We start from the raw sequence: 18,829 nt of genomic DNA, 5'->3' as shown, positions 1-18,829 counted from the left end.
GCAAGCGCTATATTTTGAAATCAGATCCAAAGAGCTTGAAAAAAGAAAAAGCACAAAGAGATCATTGAGTACTGTCTTAATTTAGCCGGTCTTAACGCCTGCACGCCTGTGTGCCGTTTTGAGGGTGCGATTCATTGGCGTTGATGCAATTTGGCATCGATGGACAGTAAAGCCGTTATTTAATCTGACTCATTTTGTTTCTATGACAGAACTAATCTCTATGTTCACACTGTATGTCTAAGTTGGTGTTTTTCTGTTAATGGGCTTTGGAGCCTCATATCTGAAGGTGTGTGTGTGTGTGTGTGTGTGTGTGTGTGTGCACGGCAAGTGTGGGGATGCAAAATCTATCAGCATTCGGCTGTTAGTAACCTTAAAAAAAAGGTAACTTTCTTTTGCTTTACAAGAGAGGAAAATAGAGGAACTTGCACCAAACAGGGCTGAATGTATGTGAGAGGTGTGAGAGGGGAGCAGTTGGTTGAACCCTACCACCAAACACAAAGCCCTCTCTGTCAGACCTATATCCATTACTAAATCTCCGTGATTTGTATTAGAAGCCTGTTGTCCTCTTAGCTGTGCCAGTCTGACACCCACCCCATCCCATCTAGGCCCCCCAGCTGCCCATGTTGGGCTGCCAACACTCTTTGGTGCTCGCATCTTATACATTGTGTGCGTGAGTGTACTTCATAAGCGTGCCAAACCCGCTGCATTACCCCCCAGACAGGGGCCTATGCCTCCGAGCCCAGCAACACCTTGCTCCCATGCCAGGCTGCCTGCTACCCAGTGGAGCTGTCTCCCTGCTTCTATTAGTCCCCTACTAATCCCATTAGAGACTGGGTGAAGGCCAAACACTCTGGGGGGTGTGGGGGCGGGATGGGGATGCAATGGGGTGGTGGTGATGGTGGTGGTGGTGGTGGTGGGGGAGACAGGATCAGAGGGAATCCCTACACCCTTACTGTCTCCCTGTAGAGCAGTGGTTCCCAACCTTTTTTATCTCTAGCCCTGTCAGATGAACTCAAGTACCCCTTTATCAACACCACCCACCATATTCCAAATGCATTCATTTGAATTGATTTTAACCTGGATGTCATTTAACACTGTTGATTATATCAAAAGGTGATATAATTTTTTTTATACAATTGAACTGTCAATGCTTAGGTCTGTTTGGTCAAGTTTGCATTTGTAGCAGAAGCTTAATGTTTCAACTGTTTATCCATTACATTTACCTAAATATTTGAATTGTTTATTTATTACATTTAGCTATCTATTCCAGCCATTTAGCCCATCATTTTCAGCTAACTATTTCAACCATTTAGCATTGCTTTGTTACTTTTACCAACTATTTCAACTGTTTATACATAACTTCTAGCTATCTATTTCAAATTCTATCCATAACTTTTAGCTATCACTTCCAGCCATTTATCCAAATGTTTTAGCTAGCTGTTTAAATTTCTCTGCTTGCTTGCTAACTAGTTTTCCCACACTGTAAATCGCAACACGTAGTGTTGGTGTTACAGCTGACTCACTATGTGGATATACTTTTTTTAAAATCAAATTGTGATCTCTGGGTAGCGCGGCGGTGCAGTGGTTAGCACTGTCACCTCACTGTCAGCATTTCTGTGTGGACTCTGCATCTTTTCCCTGTGTCTGCGTGAATTTTCTCCATCCGGATCCGTTTTTTAAATTGCTCGTAGGTGTGGATGCAAGTCTGTCTCTACGTGTCAGCCCTGTGATTGACTGGCGACCTGTGCAAGGTGTACCCCACCTCTTGCCCATTGTCAGCTGGGATAGGCTTCAGCCCCCCCCCGCGACCCTCTAGCGGGTATAGCATATGGAAGGATGGAAATTATGATTGAGCTTCTCCACAATCTTCCAGAAAGTGATGTGATAAGCACTTTCACGCCAGCGTGGGAACAGCTCCAGCTTGCGCATTGTAGGAGTTTGTGTAAAAAGAAACAAATCACAACTGTATAAATCACAACTGCTGGCCACAAGGATGGGATATTGTGTACGTGTACTCATGTTAGCGTGAACATGTGTGTGTGGAGATTGGATTTGCTGTAGCAACATCTCAAGAGGCATAGGGTCTGTCAGGAGGGTTTAATGACATGGCGGTCAACCTTATTGCTTCACATCTGCTTGGTGGCTTAAAAAGCCTTTGATGTAGCCTAGCTACAGAACTAAAGCACATGGGTAATTATCTCCAGTGAGCTCCTTCACTGGGCGAATTCACAGACGTGCACATTCCAAATAGAAGAGGAAGTCCCTTTTTTGATCTGTACCGTGGTGATAAAATAAAGAGTGATGATTTGTGGTCGGAGCCCCTTTGGCTCTGTTTGATATCTGATGTTATCAAGAGTTGCTTGTTTCAGCCTGGTGGAGGATCAGCTGGTTCACACAGCAACTCCGACTCAGAGCCTTATTTTCTGCCCTTCCCAGTATTAATAAAGATATCTTCTGACCCACATTGAGATCAATTTGGAGTTCCCACAAAAATTATTTGCTGGGGCCCCGCTCCTCCCACTCTCTGTGCAATATGTTCAGTATTCTTATTCTGGAATATTACAAGGCTCTAGGTTTGCTGTGTGGTAATTTGATTAAACACACATGGATTTAGGAATATGCACCATGTAAACATGGTATCAGTATGAGCTTAAAACAAGATTTTGAAACAGGGACCCTATTAAAGATGGGGCCCCCAGTGATTTAGTATTGTACTCCCATAAAGATGGGGGTTCACAGAGACTGAAAAGTCAAAATCAAGCCGAGATAACCCTGATGACAATAGAATGACATCATCAGGGTTATTTTATTCACTTTGGAAAGCTCGCTTCAGAGCCGCAAAAGACATTACAAAGCTGTTTTCACAGGCTGAACGGTAACAAGTACACTGAACTTCATGTGTAAAATTGGTGCCCCTTTAATTGTAAGTGTAGAGCATTCAAGTGGTATAATTAACATCACTTACCAGCAACTTTTCCACCAAAAATTCCTTGAAAATTGAACAATGCTGTTCAGTCTTCCCTTATTAATCTTTTATCTGTAGCTGTAAACTACTTCTTTCTGATTATAAATGTTGCATTTGAGGTTAGTTTTGTTGCACTTTCGACACTTAAATGTCCATATGTCTATTTATTCATTTAGTCTTTTAGATATTACCTTAGTAGGTCTTCATTTTCTGCCAACTTTTTTCAAGTTTCAGAAATGTTCTAAAAACAAAATGTCAAGTGTCATATCCATGACAAGATAAGCCAGGAGTCAATGAGTAAATGCCATTTGATTCAAGTGTCATTTACAACATTAAGAACAAATGTCAAAATAAGAGCACTTAAGCCTTACAATCAACTGAAAAGATGTGATAGAATAGGCCGCCGCAACCCCCTGGTCTTGTTCTTCCACTCTAGTAAGAAGAAAGTGATCTATATAGATGATATCTAGAGATGTACGACCACTAACCATCCACCAGACAGACCCAGAAAAGTCATACACCACACCCAGGCTCCCTAGAAGCTCCATCACCAGCTTGACCTGCACCCTACAAGGTCAGAACAGGCAGAGGAGGCGGCAGAGGCGCCTGCCAGCTTTTAGTTCCCAGCCACTCTCATCTCCCAAAGACAATGCTCCCACCTCAGCGCCAGGGGGAAGGGGAAGGCCCTGAATAAGTGGGGGTGGGAAGGAGGAGATGGTGAGGGGGGGGGGGAGAAGAAGGGGGGGGCAATCGGGAGCTGGGTTGGTCTCACCTGGTCTCACTCCCGCCAGCATTGGCAGTGGGTGGTGGGTGAACGCCATGCGGGGGGACCTCGTCTGGGAGGACAGGGCGCTGAAATCGAATTTCCCCGGCTTCTTAAGAGAACTAGGCGATGAGAGTCCTGGCAAAAAGGGGATCAACAAAATGGCAGAACAGAGACGAGGTTTTAATCAAACATGGCTGCTTTTCTTACTTCGACTCTACTCAAAAAAAAAAAAAAAAAAAAAAAGAAAAAAATAAACTTATCACTTTTTAATTTGATTGCAAGAATCGAATGATTATGACTGACTGAAATCAATGGACTGATCGATTGATTCATTCATTGATTTGTTGATTGGCTTAACATACAGATGGGTTCTCACAATCTGTCTGTCTAATGTTTGTGTACAGTCAGCGGGCTGTACCATGTCCGTCAGATTGAGGGGGGTTGAGGGCAGGGTCCGGTGAGAGGCCATGTTTTGAAGCAGCAGGGGTTCAGAGCGAAGGGAGGTGACGGGAGAAAGGGGGAAGGGGTGGGGAGGTCGGGAGGCTAGGGGCTAGTGTCAAGAGAGAGGACAGCTGGGAAAGGCAATGGCGGTCCAACTATGGTCACCACTGGAGTGCATGAACAACACAGCAAAGTCCTACTCGCTGGTTTTACTCACAGGGCATACCATTGAAATCAATCCGGAGATGACTCCTTTTTTGAGATCTGACTAATCCCAAACCACAATCATCTCAGAGCCCGGTGTGGCTACAGTGAGCTACAGGAACACAGTCAACAAACACGCCAACCAACCTACTCACTGCACTTGTCAGGATGCCTCTTTGAATGAATGGGATCCTGGATGGCCTCATATCTGGGGCAGACTGTGTTTTTCAAGCCAAAGCCAGCATGAGCGACTACGCGACTCCACATAGCTGCAGAAGAGCATGCCAAAACACATCAACGGATCCTCTGATGTAGTGCCCTTCTGCATATCTGACGGCCAGGTATTTTATGTTACTGCCTTAAGACATACAGTATTTCATAAAGAAATGCTTCCTGAACCATCACACACACACACACACATACATACACAAGCTGTTCAGGCTGGGTGGCGAGCACCGGGCAAACTGCCAGTGAACGCTGGATGGGAGAGCGGTAGAAAGATGGAAGGAGTTAAGCGGGAGAGGAGCGGTGACGGCATGGCCGACGCACATAGACAAACATATTAAAGTGTCCCCCTCTGTCTATAAATGTCGGCTGAGGCTAAAGGACTGCATGAAATATCCCTCAGTTTGGTAAAAACGGGCACACTAAGTATAGGCCAGGCTCACCAGTGGACCAGAAACATGGCCAAAAGTGTGAGAGCTACAGATAAAAGAGGCTCTCTTCTGTGATCAAGGACTTGTGTGGTGGGCACTGAGGGACTTTATTTTGATGTATGGTAATCCAAAGGCACAATTTAGACTTTCAGGGTTTGAGGACCAGCGCCAAATGGTGTATTCGACCTCTGCCGGTAACCGCAATGTTGAATATATGCTGAAATAAAACTCTGGAAAGAACAATCCATAAAACAGAGAATAATGAAAATAAAAGTATAGAAAAGTACATCAGCGTGGACACAGAGACCTCATTACTTTTCTCTGGAACATACTGGACTCATTTTTTTGTTTGCTCTAGATTTGGTTGAAAGGATACAGTGATAAACAACCTTGGCGAGCAAAAGCCCCATAAAACTACTAAACGACACAATATTCACACATATAAAACAAACACACTCAAATAAAGACGTGTGTAATTTCAACATGGCCCAGAGAGATGTGGAAATAGATTTTATGAGCTAAGGATATAAAGTCTAACAGAGCAGATTTCTGAAAAGCTTTTTTTTTTAATGCTACACTGGGAAATGTTTTATCACTATTTACCCACAATGCTCATAGGCAGCATGGGCGCAGCTGTGATTGTGTGGGCACCGATAAGTATAGAAAAAGGTGGGCGCCGGCACTTATGTTCAGATAGGCACATCATGTGACACATGTAGGTGGGAGGAGCGGATACAATAAGCAGGGTGAGATAACGTTTTATTTATTTAAAAAAAATGAGGCTACACACAAACAAAAAATGTAAGATTTTCTTACAACCATGGAGGCCTGGAGGTGCAGAGAGGGGTGTGAAGCCAGAAGGGCTCAAGATGCTTTTGAACCATTTTTACAAGAGAGCTAGAAGATAATAAACATTTTTTGTTGTTTAAAAAGTATATCTTTGCCTTTAATTCCATGTGTATTTAATGAAGAAGATAACATATATGATTTTTTAACCCTTTTGGCTGCTTATGTCTTTTCTGGGTGAAAAACTACGCAATTATACAAATTTTCTCCCAGGGATCCAGAGGGGAAAAAAAGAAAAACAAAGAGTGAGAAAGGGAGTTAACTATGTAGTATTTATGCATCATATTTGGAGCATAGGAATAAATTCTTGGCTAAAATATGAGTGACGTAGCATTGCAGGTCATTGATAATTAGAATCGTGTTTGGCCAGTCATTGAGTCAAAAGCCTAGTCAAAAAAAAAGAACAGCTGAACACTCTTAAACAAAAAAAGTGTTCATTAAATATTAAAAGATAAAAAAAGTATAAATTATAAACCATTTGCTACAGTCAGCAGAACATTAGTAGCATAGGCTTGTCATCCATCTGGCACTGATATTTTACTTCTGATGGTGTGTTTGGAATGTTGCTTGGTAATATATTACAATAAATGTAATTTATTGCACCGGGAGTACACCTGCTGCAGCAATGCAAAACTCTGAAGAGCTACTAGTGGTGGAAGACATACTCAGATCCTTTACTTAAAGCTGCAATAATCAATATTTTTATATTAACAATGGATCTCATGACTACTTGTATATGAACAGGCTCGCTGGTAGTGACGAGCCCACAGAGAATTATCACCTGATTTCAGTTCCCCTCAGCTCTACTGAGCTTTATAGCTTCGTTTAACTTGTTTTGGTTTTCCAGACCCCAATTTTGCTGTTTTGATTGACTCTCGCCGCTCTCATCAATATCGTTTCCAGCCACAGCGGGCAGCTGTTTCCGGCAACAAAAAAAAAAACCCTCTAAAAATGCACTGTACACTACCTGCTCAGCACCAAACTGTATCCGGAGAAAGTTAGCGACTAGCTGGAACATAGTGGAGCATTTAGCAGCTAAAGAGCCAGATTTTTTCCCCAGCAGTTTGTAGAGACCAAAAACAGAGCTAAAAGAGAGTGAATATAGGACTTACATACATCAGTTGGCCAGAAACAGGACTCCAGACAAATGCTTATTTATGCTACGTATCTGCTGAATGTGTAAAAAAGGAAAAGGTGTGCTAACACATTAGCCATAACAACATGAAGGTGAAAATATATCAGTGTTGTGTTCACAGCTTGTTTCTGCTGTACCCAAGTGGCAAAAAAGATATGATAATACCACATTGTAAAAATACTCAAGTCAAAGTCCTGCATTCAAAATTTTAGTAAAAGTGCAATATAAGTAAAAGTAAATGTACTCAATATTCAGAATTCAAGAAGCCACTTTCCCAGTATTATATTACATGGTAATTATACGATGTATTATATACATATCATAATATTACATTATAATTGTTGATGCATTAATATGTCAGCAGTATTTTAATGCTGTGGCTGTTACTAATTTATATACTGTAACATTATTTGTATGTAAAACTTTAATCAAAACAAGTAACTATAGCTCTCAGATATAGATATATAGTATGCAAGTACAATATTTGCATCTGAAATGTAATGGAGTAGAAGTATGAAGTACCATTAAATAGAAATACTCAAGAGAATACCATAAAATTGTACTTCAGTACTTGAGTAAACATACTTAGTTACTTTTCACCACTGCAACAGGTCAGTCAGTATCTCACTCATGAAGCACGCAGTAAGGCTTACTATGACTTGACGAAACCTGCGATTTATTTTGAAAAACTACTAGGTTAGCTATCTAATGAACTTTGACAAACAGTCCGTTAAACACGGTGCTATTTTACTATTTATGGCTGCAGAACAATTTTACAGGAGGTGCCAACAGTCAGAGAGTCAGGGTCAAATGTATCATTTCAACTGCCATTTGGATTCCTCGCTCACACTGTTAAAAACAGACAAACTGAACCCCAACATGTTGTGGATTCAATGCATCCCTGCAATTAAGCCAGTTTGGCTCCAGTTCCCCTGTGGTATGTACAGCGATGACTGCATGCCACCACAGTACAAGTTCAATTATAACCAGCTTATTATGCATAAACAGCCTTAAATTATACATATTGTTTTCAGTCTCTGTGATATTCCCTAATTAGTCGGTATCTTGCTGAAATATCTGGTACTATGTGGCTTCTCAGTGAGGAGCAGCAAATGAGGCCCAGATGCCCAATGAAAGCTTTGTCTGATAAAGCTAACAGAAGTTACTCTGATCTCTCCCTTAATCTGTGTGTGTGTGTGTGTGTGTGTGTGTGTGTGTGAGTCTACACACACACACACACACACATATACACACACAGTTGTTTGTACTGCATTATTTCTGTTTCCTGCTCCTGGCACACTGCACGAGCAGACTGGCAGCCCATTGCTCCCATGACCCTCTAGTCTTGCCATGCTAACAAGCTGGCGACCACACAAACCCGCTAACTGTCACAGAACCGGTCCTCTAGCATGTGCACAAACACATACGCACGCACACACACACACACACACACCAAGGAGAGAGCTCACACACTCGTCATTCAGGTAAGCAAGAAACAAAGTACATTAACAGAGTTGTGTCCCTCATTACCGACCTCACACATCATTAGCACTCAAACACTAAGGTAATGTGCTTCAGGCAAAGCAAGGACACCGCAACCATACACACATCACAGTTTTAAGCCCATAACACCAAATAATTAGCTGGAATTCTCTGTCAATACCACAAATACTTGGGAAACCCTACTGAAAAGTTGGTAGTGGGTTTTCCCACCACTGAGCAGCAGGAGCAAGCAGGCAGAAGGAGAGAACGGAACAGAGCAGAGCGGGAGACAGCAGACTTAATGATGAATTACATGATCACCTGCTATGCCTCAGAGCTTTTCATTCAGGTAGAGGATCACCTCCAGAGCAGGCAGAGGCAGAGGCGGAGGCCCTCCCCTCCCCTCCCCTCCCCCCCTCCCCTCCTGTCCTCCGCCCCTCCTCTCTTCTCCTCATCTCTCACTCCCAACACCACCACCACCATCACCAGAACAGATGTCTGCTGTAACCCAGTAGCTCCCTTCGCTGTAGACACATGGAGGCACCATCTGGACCGGAACGCTGCTCCTCTCCAGATTGGGGAGTGTGTGTGTGAATGTAAATCAGAGGAAGAGCTTAAATTTTGTTGTGTGTGTGTGTGTGTGTGTATGTATGTGTGTGTCTGCATGCCATTTGTAAATGTGTGTGTTAGTGAGTAAGCATGTCTCAGAGACAGAAGGTGCCTTGTGCATTGATGACACACCTGAGTGCCTTTAGTCGTGTTTGTTTGGGTCGTATGTTGTTTTTCCTGCGCTGTCTTTCAGAGACGTTGAGTCAGGCCTACGGCAGGTGGGACACCACTCAACAGCTCTGTCTAAACAACCGGCTGGATGAAGCAGCTAACGCTGCTACTCAACAAACCCTCATTCACACACACACACACACACAGACACACACACACCCCTCCTCCTCCTCTGTGTCTTTCAATGCTTGCTTTCTCTCTCTGGGCTCGACAACAAAATTACAACACCCAAAGCACTTAGCCGAATGTTGCAGACAAATTCACACCGCCTCGGAAACTTTGTTTGTATGCATGTGGTGTGTCACAACAATGTGGTTTTTGGATATGATAATGCCCATAATTACACATTGTCAGACAGTGTATGTCAGAATAAGAGTAATTCATGTTTTTTGAATGCACCAGGGATGTCTTCATCCTACTAGATGTCTGATTTCTTTCACAGATTTACAGCAACATCTTTGAGGCAGACAGGCGGTGGATGTTATGGAGCTACTGGGCTACCAAAAGGCTTTGGTAAACCCACAATGGACAACAGCAGACATCTGGTAGAAACACAACCCCACCCAGCGGCAGCATAGCCAGAGAACAAGACACAAGAGAGGGATGAAGAGAAGTGAAGAGAAGAGAAAGGACAAATGGAAAATGCAGAACAGCTCAGAGAGCTCACAGGAAGTGCAAACAGACTGGAAAAAAGGACAGAAAGAGATGTATACAAGTTGAGGGTGGTGTGAGCTGAAGTAGAACATGTATACATGTACACAGTATAATGTTTAATGTTGTTCTAACCATGGTAAGGAAACTGCACTCCATCGCTCTCATGCTTAATCTTCCTCTCCTGCACACTGGCCAAATGGTGTTGCACTGAAAGGCCAAACAGGGGAGAAGGGAAGAGTTAACAATGGAAGAGGGGAGGAGAGAAAAAGACAGACAGAGAGAGAGATGGAAAGAATAAGAGAGAGAAAGAAGGGTGGTTAAATAATGGGCAACAGGGGATTTTTATGTTATAGAGTGCAGCAAGTGCCTATAAAATAGTTACATCATTACTGCTGGCGGTATTAAAATGGCAGCATGTGAGTGGGAGTGACGGTTATAAATTGGAGAACACATGAAAACTTAGCAATTTAACAGAATCCCCAAAGTCAAATACCAAACCCAAGACATATACATGAAGTCTATTGTAAATACATGTGACATGGTACCCATCATGATGGTTAAAAATGCTGTAAGCCAAAGGGTGAGTGGTTATGATTTAAGAAGTAAATGGGTGGTTACGCTGGTGGTGCTCTGCTGCAATACTCAAGAAGTCAACACGGAAGGATTTGGATGGTAAAACTCAGAAGGCGTCTGGGGAATAATGTGAAAGGAACAGTTCAACATTTTGGGAAATAAGTTACTCGCTTTCTTACTTAGTTGAAAAGATAGATAATACGGTCATGACTGTATGTTAACGTAATATGAAGCTAGCCTGGCTCTGTCTGAATGTAATAAACTCTGCATATCAGTAACTCTAAAGCTTGGTAATAAACATGCTACATATTGTTAGTTTAATCCGAACAGAAACCACAGTGTAAAAACAACAATTCACTGTTTTACGGCTGGAGCCAGAAGCCGGCTAGCTTAGCATAGCACAAAGACTGGAAACAGGGGGAAACAGCTAGCCTGGGTGTTAGGTAAGGTGCCAAAATCCGCCTACCAACACTTCTAAAGCTCACTAATGAACATGTTATGTCTTGTTTGTTTTATCCGTGCAAAAATGGAAGCGTAACAACAACATGTAGGTTAGCTGTTTCCCCCTGTTTCCAGTCTTTGTCCTAAGCTAAGCTAACCGGCTACAGCTTCATATTTCCTGTACAGACATGAGAGTGGTATAAATCTTCTCATCTAACTCTCGGCAAGAAAGCGAATAAGCGTATTTCCCAAAATGTCAAACTATTTGTTACATATGATACGGTGATGAACATATAACGATCTCACTACACTAGCCTGTCATGGTCTTTTTAAATGGCCTTACTCAGAAAGTTAGCCAAGTCTAATGAACAAATTTAAACCCAAAAGGGTATAAACATTTGTACAAACAAAAGTTTATATAGCTTTTGAGTTATCTGTGTTATATCTACAGCTTTGACAATCTCAGACATCACTCTCTCTCTCTCACACACACACACACACACACACACACACACACACACACACACACACACACAAGTTAAACTCAATGAATGTTAGTGCTAACTCCATAAGAACTAACTGGCAGAGATAGATTTACTCACTCTTCTAACTGACAACTCAGACAACAAACACTAGGATAAATTGGTTCAATGTCCTCATTTTGTGGTCTGATTAAAGGGTCAGTTCAGTCAAAACAAAAATAGACACATATTTTCGCACTTTCACTTAGTTAGCATGCAGATAGTTTTCAGTTTTATTTGGAGAGGTTTTGAGATATCCATCAATGAGACTTCTGCCACCACATATTGGAAAGACTTGACAGTAACGTGTCATTTGAGAGTCCAGAAAATTATTCTCAGAAACTGGGACATTGTTTCTAGACAGAGTTTTTCAAATGTTATGTTTCACCACAAATAATAATTCATTCACCTCCATTGTACTGGGGTGGTGGCAGAAGTTTCAATGGAAATCTCAAAACCTCTGCAAATAAAACAAAAACTAACTGCATGTTCAAACCACTAGGGGTAATAGAGAAAATATGTTTTTGGTAAACTGGCCCTTTAAGTCCCTGCTGCATGTGAGAAAGGATGCTATAACCTGACTGTGGAATCATAACGGCCCCTCTATCTCAAACAGCCCTGTTCTGCTCGATGGGGGTGGGGGTACAGGTTATAAGTGGAGTAGAAGTTGTGAATGGAAGAGGGTGAGAAAGAGAGTCGGGATGATGAAGGGGTCAAGTGATGGAGAGAAGGGTCAACACAGTACAGAGGCAAGGGGACGTGTTGGTGGAAGGAGGTGAGCTGTGGCTTCTGGTTCACTTCAAGTCAGTTAGTGTGAAAATAACACCTGAAGATATTTGTATTAAAAAGGCCCTGAAAACATATTTTCTCATCAGTTTGTTACTATGCTAGGCTCCTACGGGAACAAACAATTTTCTGCCAGAGGTACAACAGTTTTGGTTATTTCCCGTGAAAGATCCCTAGATTTGTGTTTTTCTCTGGCTCTCTTCACTAGTTTGAAGTGGGTGGGACACGTACTTCGATGCACCAATGAGGATTTAGCAACATTTGAATGAAAATGGGATGTGGGTTAAGGGTTTTTTGGTTATGTTGCCAGCACTGTCAATCAGATATGATCAAACCGCACCCACACAGTCATGAAGCAGATTAGCTGAGTTTTTGACTGTTAGACTTTTAATAAATAATAACTAAGCATGTGTTTTTCTTAACTTAAACTGTTGTTTGCTTAATCATGAATATGTGAAGGAATAGTTCAAGATTTTGGGAAATACTCTTTTTGTTGCAGAGATAGATGTGAAAATCAGTACCACTCTCATGTCTGTACAGTAAATATGAAACTACTGCTTAGCTTAGCATAAAGACTGCAAACCGGGAGAAACAGCTAGCCTGGCTTTGTGCAAAGGACACAAAATCCGCCTACCAGCACCTCTAAAGCTCACAAATGAACATGTCCTATGTTATTTGTTTTGTCTGTACAAAAACCGAAGAAGTTACCGCACCCGGCCAAGAAATAGTCTGGCAAATTACCCCCCCGAAACCACATCATATTGTTTTACACTTGGGTTTTTGTACAGATTAAACAATATAACGTGTTAATTGAGCTTTAGAGGTGCTGGTAGGTGGATTTTGCTAGTTATTTCCCCCTATTTCCAGTCTTTATGCTAAGCTAAGCTTACCAGCTGCTGGCTGCAGCTTCATATTGACCATACAGACATGAGAGCAGTATCAATCTCCTCATCTAACTCTTAGCAAGAAAGCGAGTGTCAAACTATTCAAAAATGTCAAACTATTCCTTTAATGTTAAAGAGAAAAAATACATTTGCAGGGGCTTTAAAGTTCAATGTAAAGCCAGTGTCTAAAGAAAAAACACTGGAGGAGGTGCTTCTGTTGCAGCCTCCATCAACGCATCATTTTCTTTTTTTATCTATAACTTAAAAATCAGTAAACTTTTTGTGCCTGAATTGATGTGGACCTCAGCCCAGCTCCAGGGGAAGAATCTGATGGGGAGGTTGTAACGGGGACTACCTGCATCCACATCATTAGGCCAACCGCTGGACTGAGAGCTGCTGCCAGCCGCTGGGGAACGGCCTGAGTAGAAGACATCGTCCACCGGGCTCTCCATCTCACTGTCGTCAATGGACTTGCGCTTGTTGGAGCTGAGAGAAAAAGAAGAGAGGAGGGGGTTTGTTTAAGTCTTAAAGAAGAGGAAGGAGTTATGGGGATGTCTTTTTATTTTGAGATTACAGTAACCTGTTTGTTTTTACTATTTAAAAAAAAGTTGCATGTTAGCCTGGTTTCTCAGTAAAACTAACAGACACTACCAATGAGTATCTGGGGCTCTAATGAATGCACACATATCCCTTGTGGGACATCTGAGGTCAAATGTGAGTGCTTATTTCCCTTGGAGTCAAGCACATGTCTGCATGAAATCAAGAGTTATAAAAATTCTAAATGTCAAGGTTTCTCTTCACTGTTTTGTTTTCATATTATGTTTCAGCCAGGGGGGACAACGCAACACAACTGGAGAGTGAGACAAACATGAGGCCAGAATTTATTCAACATGCTGTATCCATACTGGTCCAAAGCAGCCTCACGCTAGAAACGAGTGCAGAAAGTGTGCATGGTGATGCTGGAACGCATTTGTGTGTGTGTTTGCAGATTCTTATAGACTCACACATCTGTGACCAATAAAATAAAAGGGGTTGTGAACGTACAGTGTTTCACTGCTGATCCAAAATGTTTAAATATGTGTGCGCTCATGTGCATATCTATGTGACAGCATGCGTGTGTGGCTTTTGTGCGAGTGTGATGCAGGAGTCTGTGTTACATTAGTATCAAGGGAGATATTCTGTAATGAGTGTAACTACCTCCGTGGGAGACTTGCATAAAGCTCCATTTCAGTCCTGCAGCGTAAGATGAGCGAGAGGGGACGGCAGAGGGAGCAAGGGGAAATAACAGACAAAAGACACGAATGCAGACAGAGTGATGGACAGATCAGTGGGAAATATGAGAGGGAATGAGAAGGATTAGCAGTGTAGAAGGAAAAAGGAGGGAAGAAAGACCACAATCAAAAAGCAGAGCCAGCTAAGCATAAAGAACACAGCAGTGTTAAGAGGTTATAGAATTCAGAAATTAAGAATATTAGTACAGAAAAAGAGTACATTTGGAGCATGTGTGCTTTGGGTGTTAGTATGTGTGCATGTATGTGTACCTGGTGGAGGGGGTGGAGGTGATGGAGCGCCGTCCCAGGGTCACTTGGTTGATGTTATAGTAGCCAGGGCTGTCCAGGTCAGCCAGGGAGAAGTTGGGACCGGTCGCTGTAGCCACCGGGGCTGAGGAATGCACGCGCACACACACACACACACATCACATAGAAGAATTTCAGAAAATTTTAACTACATACCATAAATTATCATGACTTTATTTTCTTAAGGGATAAGGCTGGTGTTATTCTACCATTTATTATTTTGCTGTAGTGATGGCAATGTCGGCCTGTTGGTAGGTTGGTCACCATTTTGGTCCAAACTGAAATATCTCAACAACTTTTGGATGGATTGCCGAACAATTTGTGCAGACATTCATGGTCCCCAGAGGATGAATCCAAATGACTTTGGTGTTCCCCTGACTCTTTGTCTAGCACCACCAGCAGATTTGTCTAGAACTTTTCACTTATCCTGTGAAGTATCTCAACATCTACTAGTTGGGTTGGCACAACGTTTTGTATGGACACTCATGGTTTCCAGAGGATGAATCCACTGGCTTTTCATATAGCGCCATCATCAGAAGCAGGTTGGTTTCCTGGTATTCATTAGCTGTTGATTCCTCACACTAGACTGCTCCTGATGATGGTTTTAAAGTCAAACCAAAAGCCTGAGATTGGAACAATGCCTCTGTCCCTTTTTTGGAGTAACCTTACTCTTATATATGTTAAATATCAGTGGAGCTCTTGCCATCTCTCAACACTTTGACTTCCACAGCCTGTCTGTGGCATTTAGCCCCGAGCTCATTCGTTTCTACTGAAGATGTCAATCTTTAAAAAAACTGGTCAAAAATAGTTATATTAAAAAAAAAAACCCTCAGAACTGTCCGAAACAGCTGGCCACTGTAGTTTTTAAGCAAACATTACTTAAACAAGAATAAATAGAAGTTTTTATTTGGAACTATTTTCAGCTGTGGATTAATCCACATTTGGTGCACTTGTGAGTATTTACGGCAGCAGGACGGTGTATGTGCGGTTGAATCAAATTAAACTACAGTGTGTGTGCTGATGGTAAAAAAAGGAATATGACACGTAGTGCAACGGTGTGGCTCATTGATGTGTTTTTAAAAGTTTTTGGACAACATTAGCTCTACAGCACAGAGGAATAGGATATATCAACTTTGGACACAGAGACAATATTTGTTATTAGAATAAATTCATTGTTGTTGACGATAAGAAAAATATAGAGTAAACGCCAAACTTAACCTTGAAACAGTAAGTAAGTTCTCCTTACACAAAAAGTTTGCTACTTGGTGTATCAGATGCTGCTGTGTGTAATTTCACTATTAACGTGTTAAAACAAAGTGACTATATGAAGCGTACAAGGAATGACTGGGAGAGTCATGTGTTGTCTACACAGAGATTGACAGGAAAAATTACAGCCGTGACTCACTCTGCGACACACGGACCAGCTCGGCAACGTTCCACACCCCTGAAGTCACAAAGCAGTCCTGGAAACTCAAGTGGCCTGGGTAAAAGAGACAGAAAGACGAGTGTGTGAGAGCGGACTGCATATACCAAACATGCCTAAAATTAGGTGTGCATACAGACACATAGATCAGTACACACACACACACACACACACACACACACACACACACACACACACACACACACACACACACACACACACGCAGAGGGAGCTGAAAAACACATGCATGGAAAAGCTCGATACTCTGCCGGTGTCATCCAGAGGGACCATGTGCTTTCCATAAGACACACCAGGCCGTTGGGTTTGACATGTTAATTTTTTTTTGACTGTTGACAGTCCAACACACTACCAATCAGGTCCAACAAGTGATTATAATCTCCACATAGACAACTATATAATGCATCATGCGTTGTGTATTATGATATTTATGTGTATATCATGCACACGCATATCAAAGCACATGTGTAGGGGTATAATGATGCATACACACACACACAAACATCCTTGAACTTCTATCTTTATGAGCACCTTCCTTTGGGTCCATTGATACTGTAACCTAAACCTTAAAAAGGAAAAATTCCGGGTTTATTACAATTTAGGTGTTAATTTCACATCTTTGGCCATCAACTCTATCAGTTACGATTACATTGTACTCACCCAATTGCTGAGATATGGGAACACAAAGACATCGCTACAACAAAATCGGCGTGTTTGGGACAAGCAACACGAGCGGTCCCACGTTCAGACAGGTTGTAAACAAGCCAGATTAGCAAGATTATTTTAACCACTTTTTTAAAAAAAAAATGTATTTTTTTTTTTTTTTTTTTTTAGGTAAAATCCAAAGTGAGCTCACCCGAAATCTTGGTAACAATCCCTCACTGCAGAGGAAAACTGTTTTAGTTTACAAAGAGGTTTGGCTAATCTGGGGATTTTGTTTAAAACCTTTACGATAGTCTGACTGCTTGTGTTTCTTGCCCCGTCTGAATTGTTTAGCTATGTCGCCGCGACAACGTCCTTATTACTGATAGGAATGATGGCCAAAAGGATGTAAAGAAGAGCTGAGTTATAATAAAGCGGGATAATCCTTTAAACACTTAAATCTAACCATCAACCCTTTTAGCCCTAAACCTAAACACTTCCTCACGTTATTCTGACTTTAAAGCAGCTATCATCAATATTTTTCCATATTAACAGTGGATCACATGACTACTTGTATGTAAAAGGGGTCGCTCGTAGTGACAAACATACAGAGAATTAGCACCTGACTCAGGAGGTCCCTAGTCCCCCAGTTTGAGTCTCGTTTAACTTGTTTCGGTTTTACGGCCTGCAACTTTACTGTTCACGGTTCCCTCTCACCGTCCGCATGAACGTCGTCGAAAAAGCTCTAAAAACCCACAGTACACTACCCGCAAGTACTAGCCTGCAGACAGATAAAGTTAGCAACTAGTTAGTGAACATAGTGAAACAAATAGCAGCTAAAGAGCCAGATATTTTTCACAGGAGTTCATGGAAACCCCAAAACAACTAAAAAAGGAGAGTGAATATTAGACTTATATTCACCAGGTGGCCAGAAACACGACTACAAGTGAACACTAATGTTGCTGTGTCTGCTGGATGTGGAAGTAGGCGGCTGTTTGCTAACACGTACGCCATAATAACTTCATAGATGATAATATGTTTCTGCTCCCCCCATTTTACCAAAAAAATCTGTTACTGAAGGCCTAACTCCAAAACCACGTTATTTTGTCTCTTCCTAAACCAATTTTAGGTAGGTGCCCAGTGGTACCATAGGGTTTCTTTGAGCATGTTAGTGCTCCTGCATACCTTTGTGTGTATGCTGTTTTGGAGTTTTGTTAGCCTCCCCAAGTGTGTGACATTCTGCTCTCTAATGTCCATATCCATAATATGCAGGTCTATGTGGTGTGTGTTTAAAGAACACTTCCTCCCTCCTTCATTTCATCCTTCTCTCCATCTGTCCATCCCTTCTCTCTTCCCTGTCCGGGGTTAACCACAGTGGGGACAGCGCATGAGGTCAGTGCTCAGCTCGGCAGTGGCCATGTGGTTCCCATCTTCCAATAACGTCAGTGTGATTTATGAGTGGCCCGCCACAATCCCAGCACAACCCCCATGCTACAGTACCATAATAAACTTAGATCCAACTCTGGTGGGACACACACACAGAGAGGCCTGCATGTAGGGGTAGTGTACATACATACATACAATGTATGCATGTGTGTTACCGTCTGTATTGGTGTGATTAGCATGTAGGCACAGGTATGTCAAACATTTCATGCAGGCATGTGTGCAAACGGGACATACTTGTAGACCTACCATTTGGTGGGGGCTTGACATCTGTGTCTCCTTGCTGGTTTGTGTTGTCTGATTGTCCTGATTGTTCTGAAAGAAAAGACAAAAGAAAAAGAGATGGTTAGTCAGGTGAACAGATGTCTGGACACTACCCAAGGTGAGGGAGCAGGTCAGCCTCAGAGGGAACTAGTCAGAAACTCGAAGGGAAATGGCGCCTTCTTTCATTCTTTCCACTGAAGAGAGACAGACATGGGGCTGAGATTAAAGATGGGCGCATATTTCCGCTCAGGTTGAACCTCAGTTGAAAGTCATAAAATGGCAAATCAAAAAGTTAATATCCTCACTTCTGGAGTCTGTCACTGTGGGA

General features: G+C 42.1%; 1 protein-coding gene across 18 annotated transcripts in view; it reads right to left on the bottom strand.

The window, feature by feature from the left end:
- The window catches only part of nfixb (nuclear factor I/Xb), a 141,532-nt gene that overhangs the window by 14,978 nt on the left and 107,725 nt on the right, over positions 1 to 18,829 (bottom strand). For 8 of the 18 annotated variants that reach the window (XM_044182219.1, XM_044182223.1, XM_044182227.1 and 5 more), the window contains 7 exons: positions 18,487 to 18,552; positions 16,117 to 16,191; positions 14,676 to 14,796; positions 14,332 to 14,367; positions 13,490 to 13,620; positions 10,062 to 10,136; positions 3,738 to 3,866 (listed from right to left, as the gene is read on the bottom strand). In XM_044182219.1, the coding sequence (XP_044038154.1) occupies positions 3,738 to 3,866; positions 10,062 to 10,136; positions 13,490 to 13,620; positions 14,332 to 14,367; positions 14,676 to 14,796; positions 16,117 to 16,191; positions 18,487 to 18,552 (633 nt within the window). The remainder of the gene's footprint in view (positions 1 to 3,737; positions 3,867 to 10,061; positions 10,137 to 13,489; positions 13,621 to 14,331; positions 14,368 to 14,675; positions 14,797 to 16,116; positions 16,192 to 18,486; positions 18,553 to 18,829) is intronic. The other 10 variants (XM_044182218.1, XM_044182234.1, XM_044182217.1 and 7 more) reach the window with 6 other exon arrangements.

The sequence above is a fragment of the Siniperca chuatsi genome, linkage group LG21, assembly GCF_020085105.1.
Source record: "Siniperca chuatsi isolate FFG_IHB_CAS linkage group LG21, ASM2008510v1, whole genome shotgun sequence".
Taxonomy (NCBI): Eukaryota; Metazoa; Chordata; class Actinopteri; order Centrarchiformes; family Sinipercidae; genus Siniperca; species Siniperca chuatsi.
Note: the sequence above shows the minus strand (reverse complement) of the source record. Positions and strands in the feature narration are given on the sequence as shown.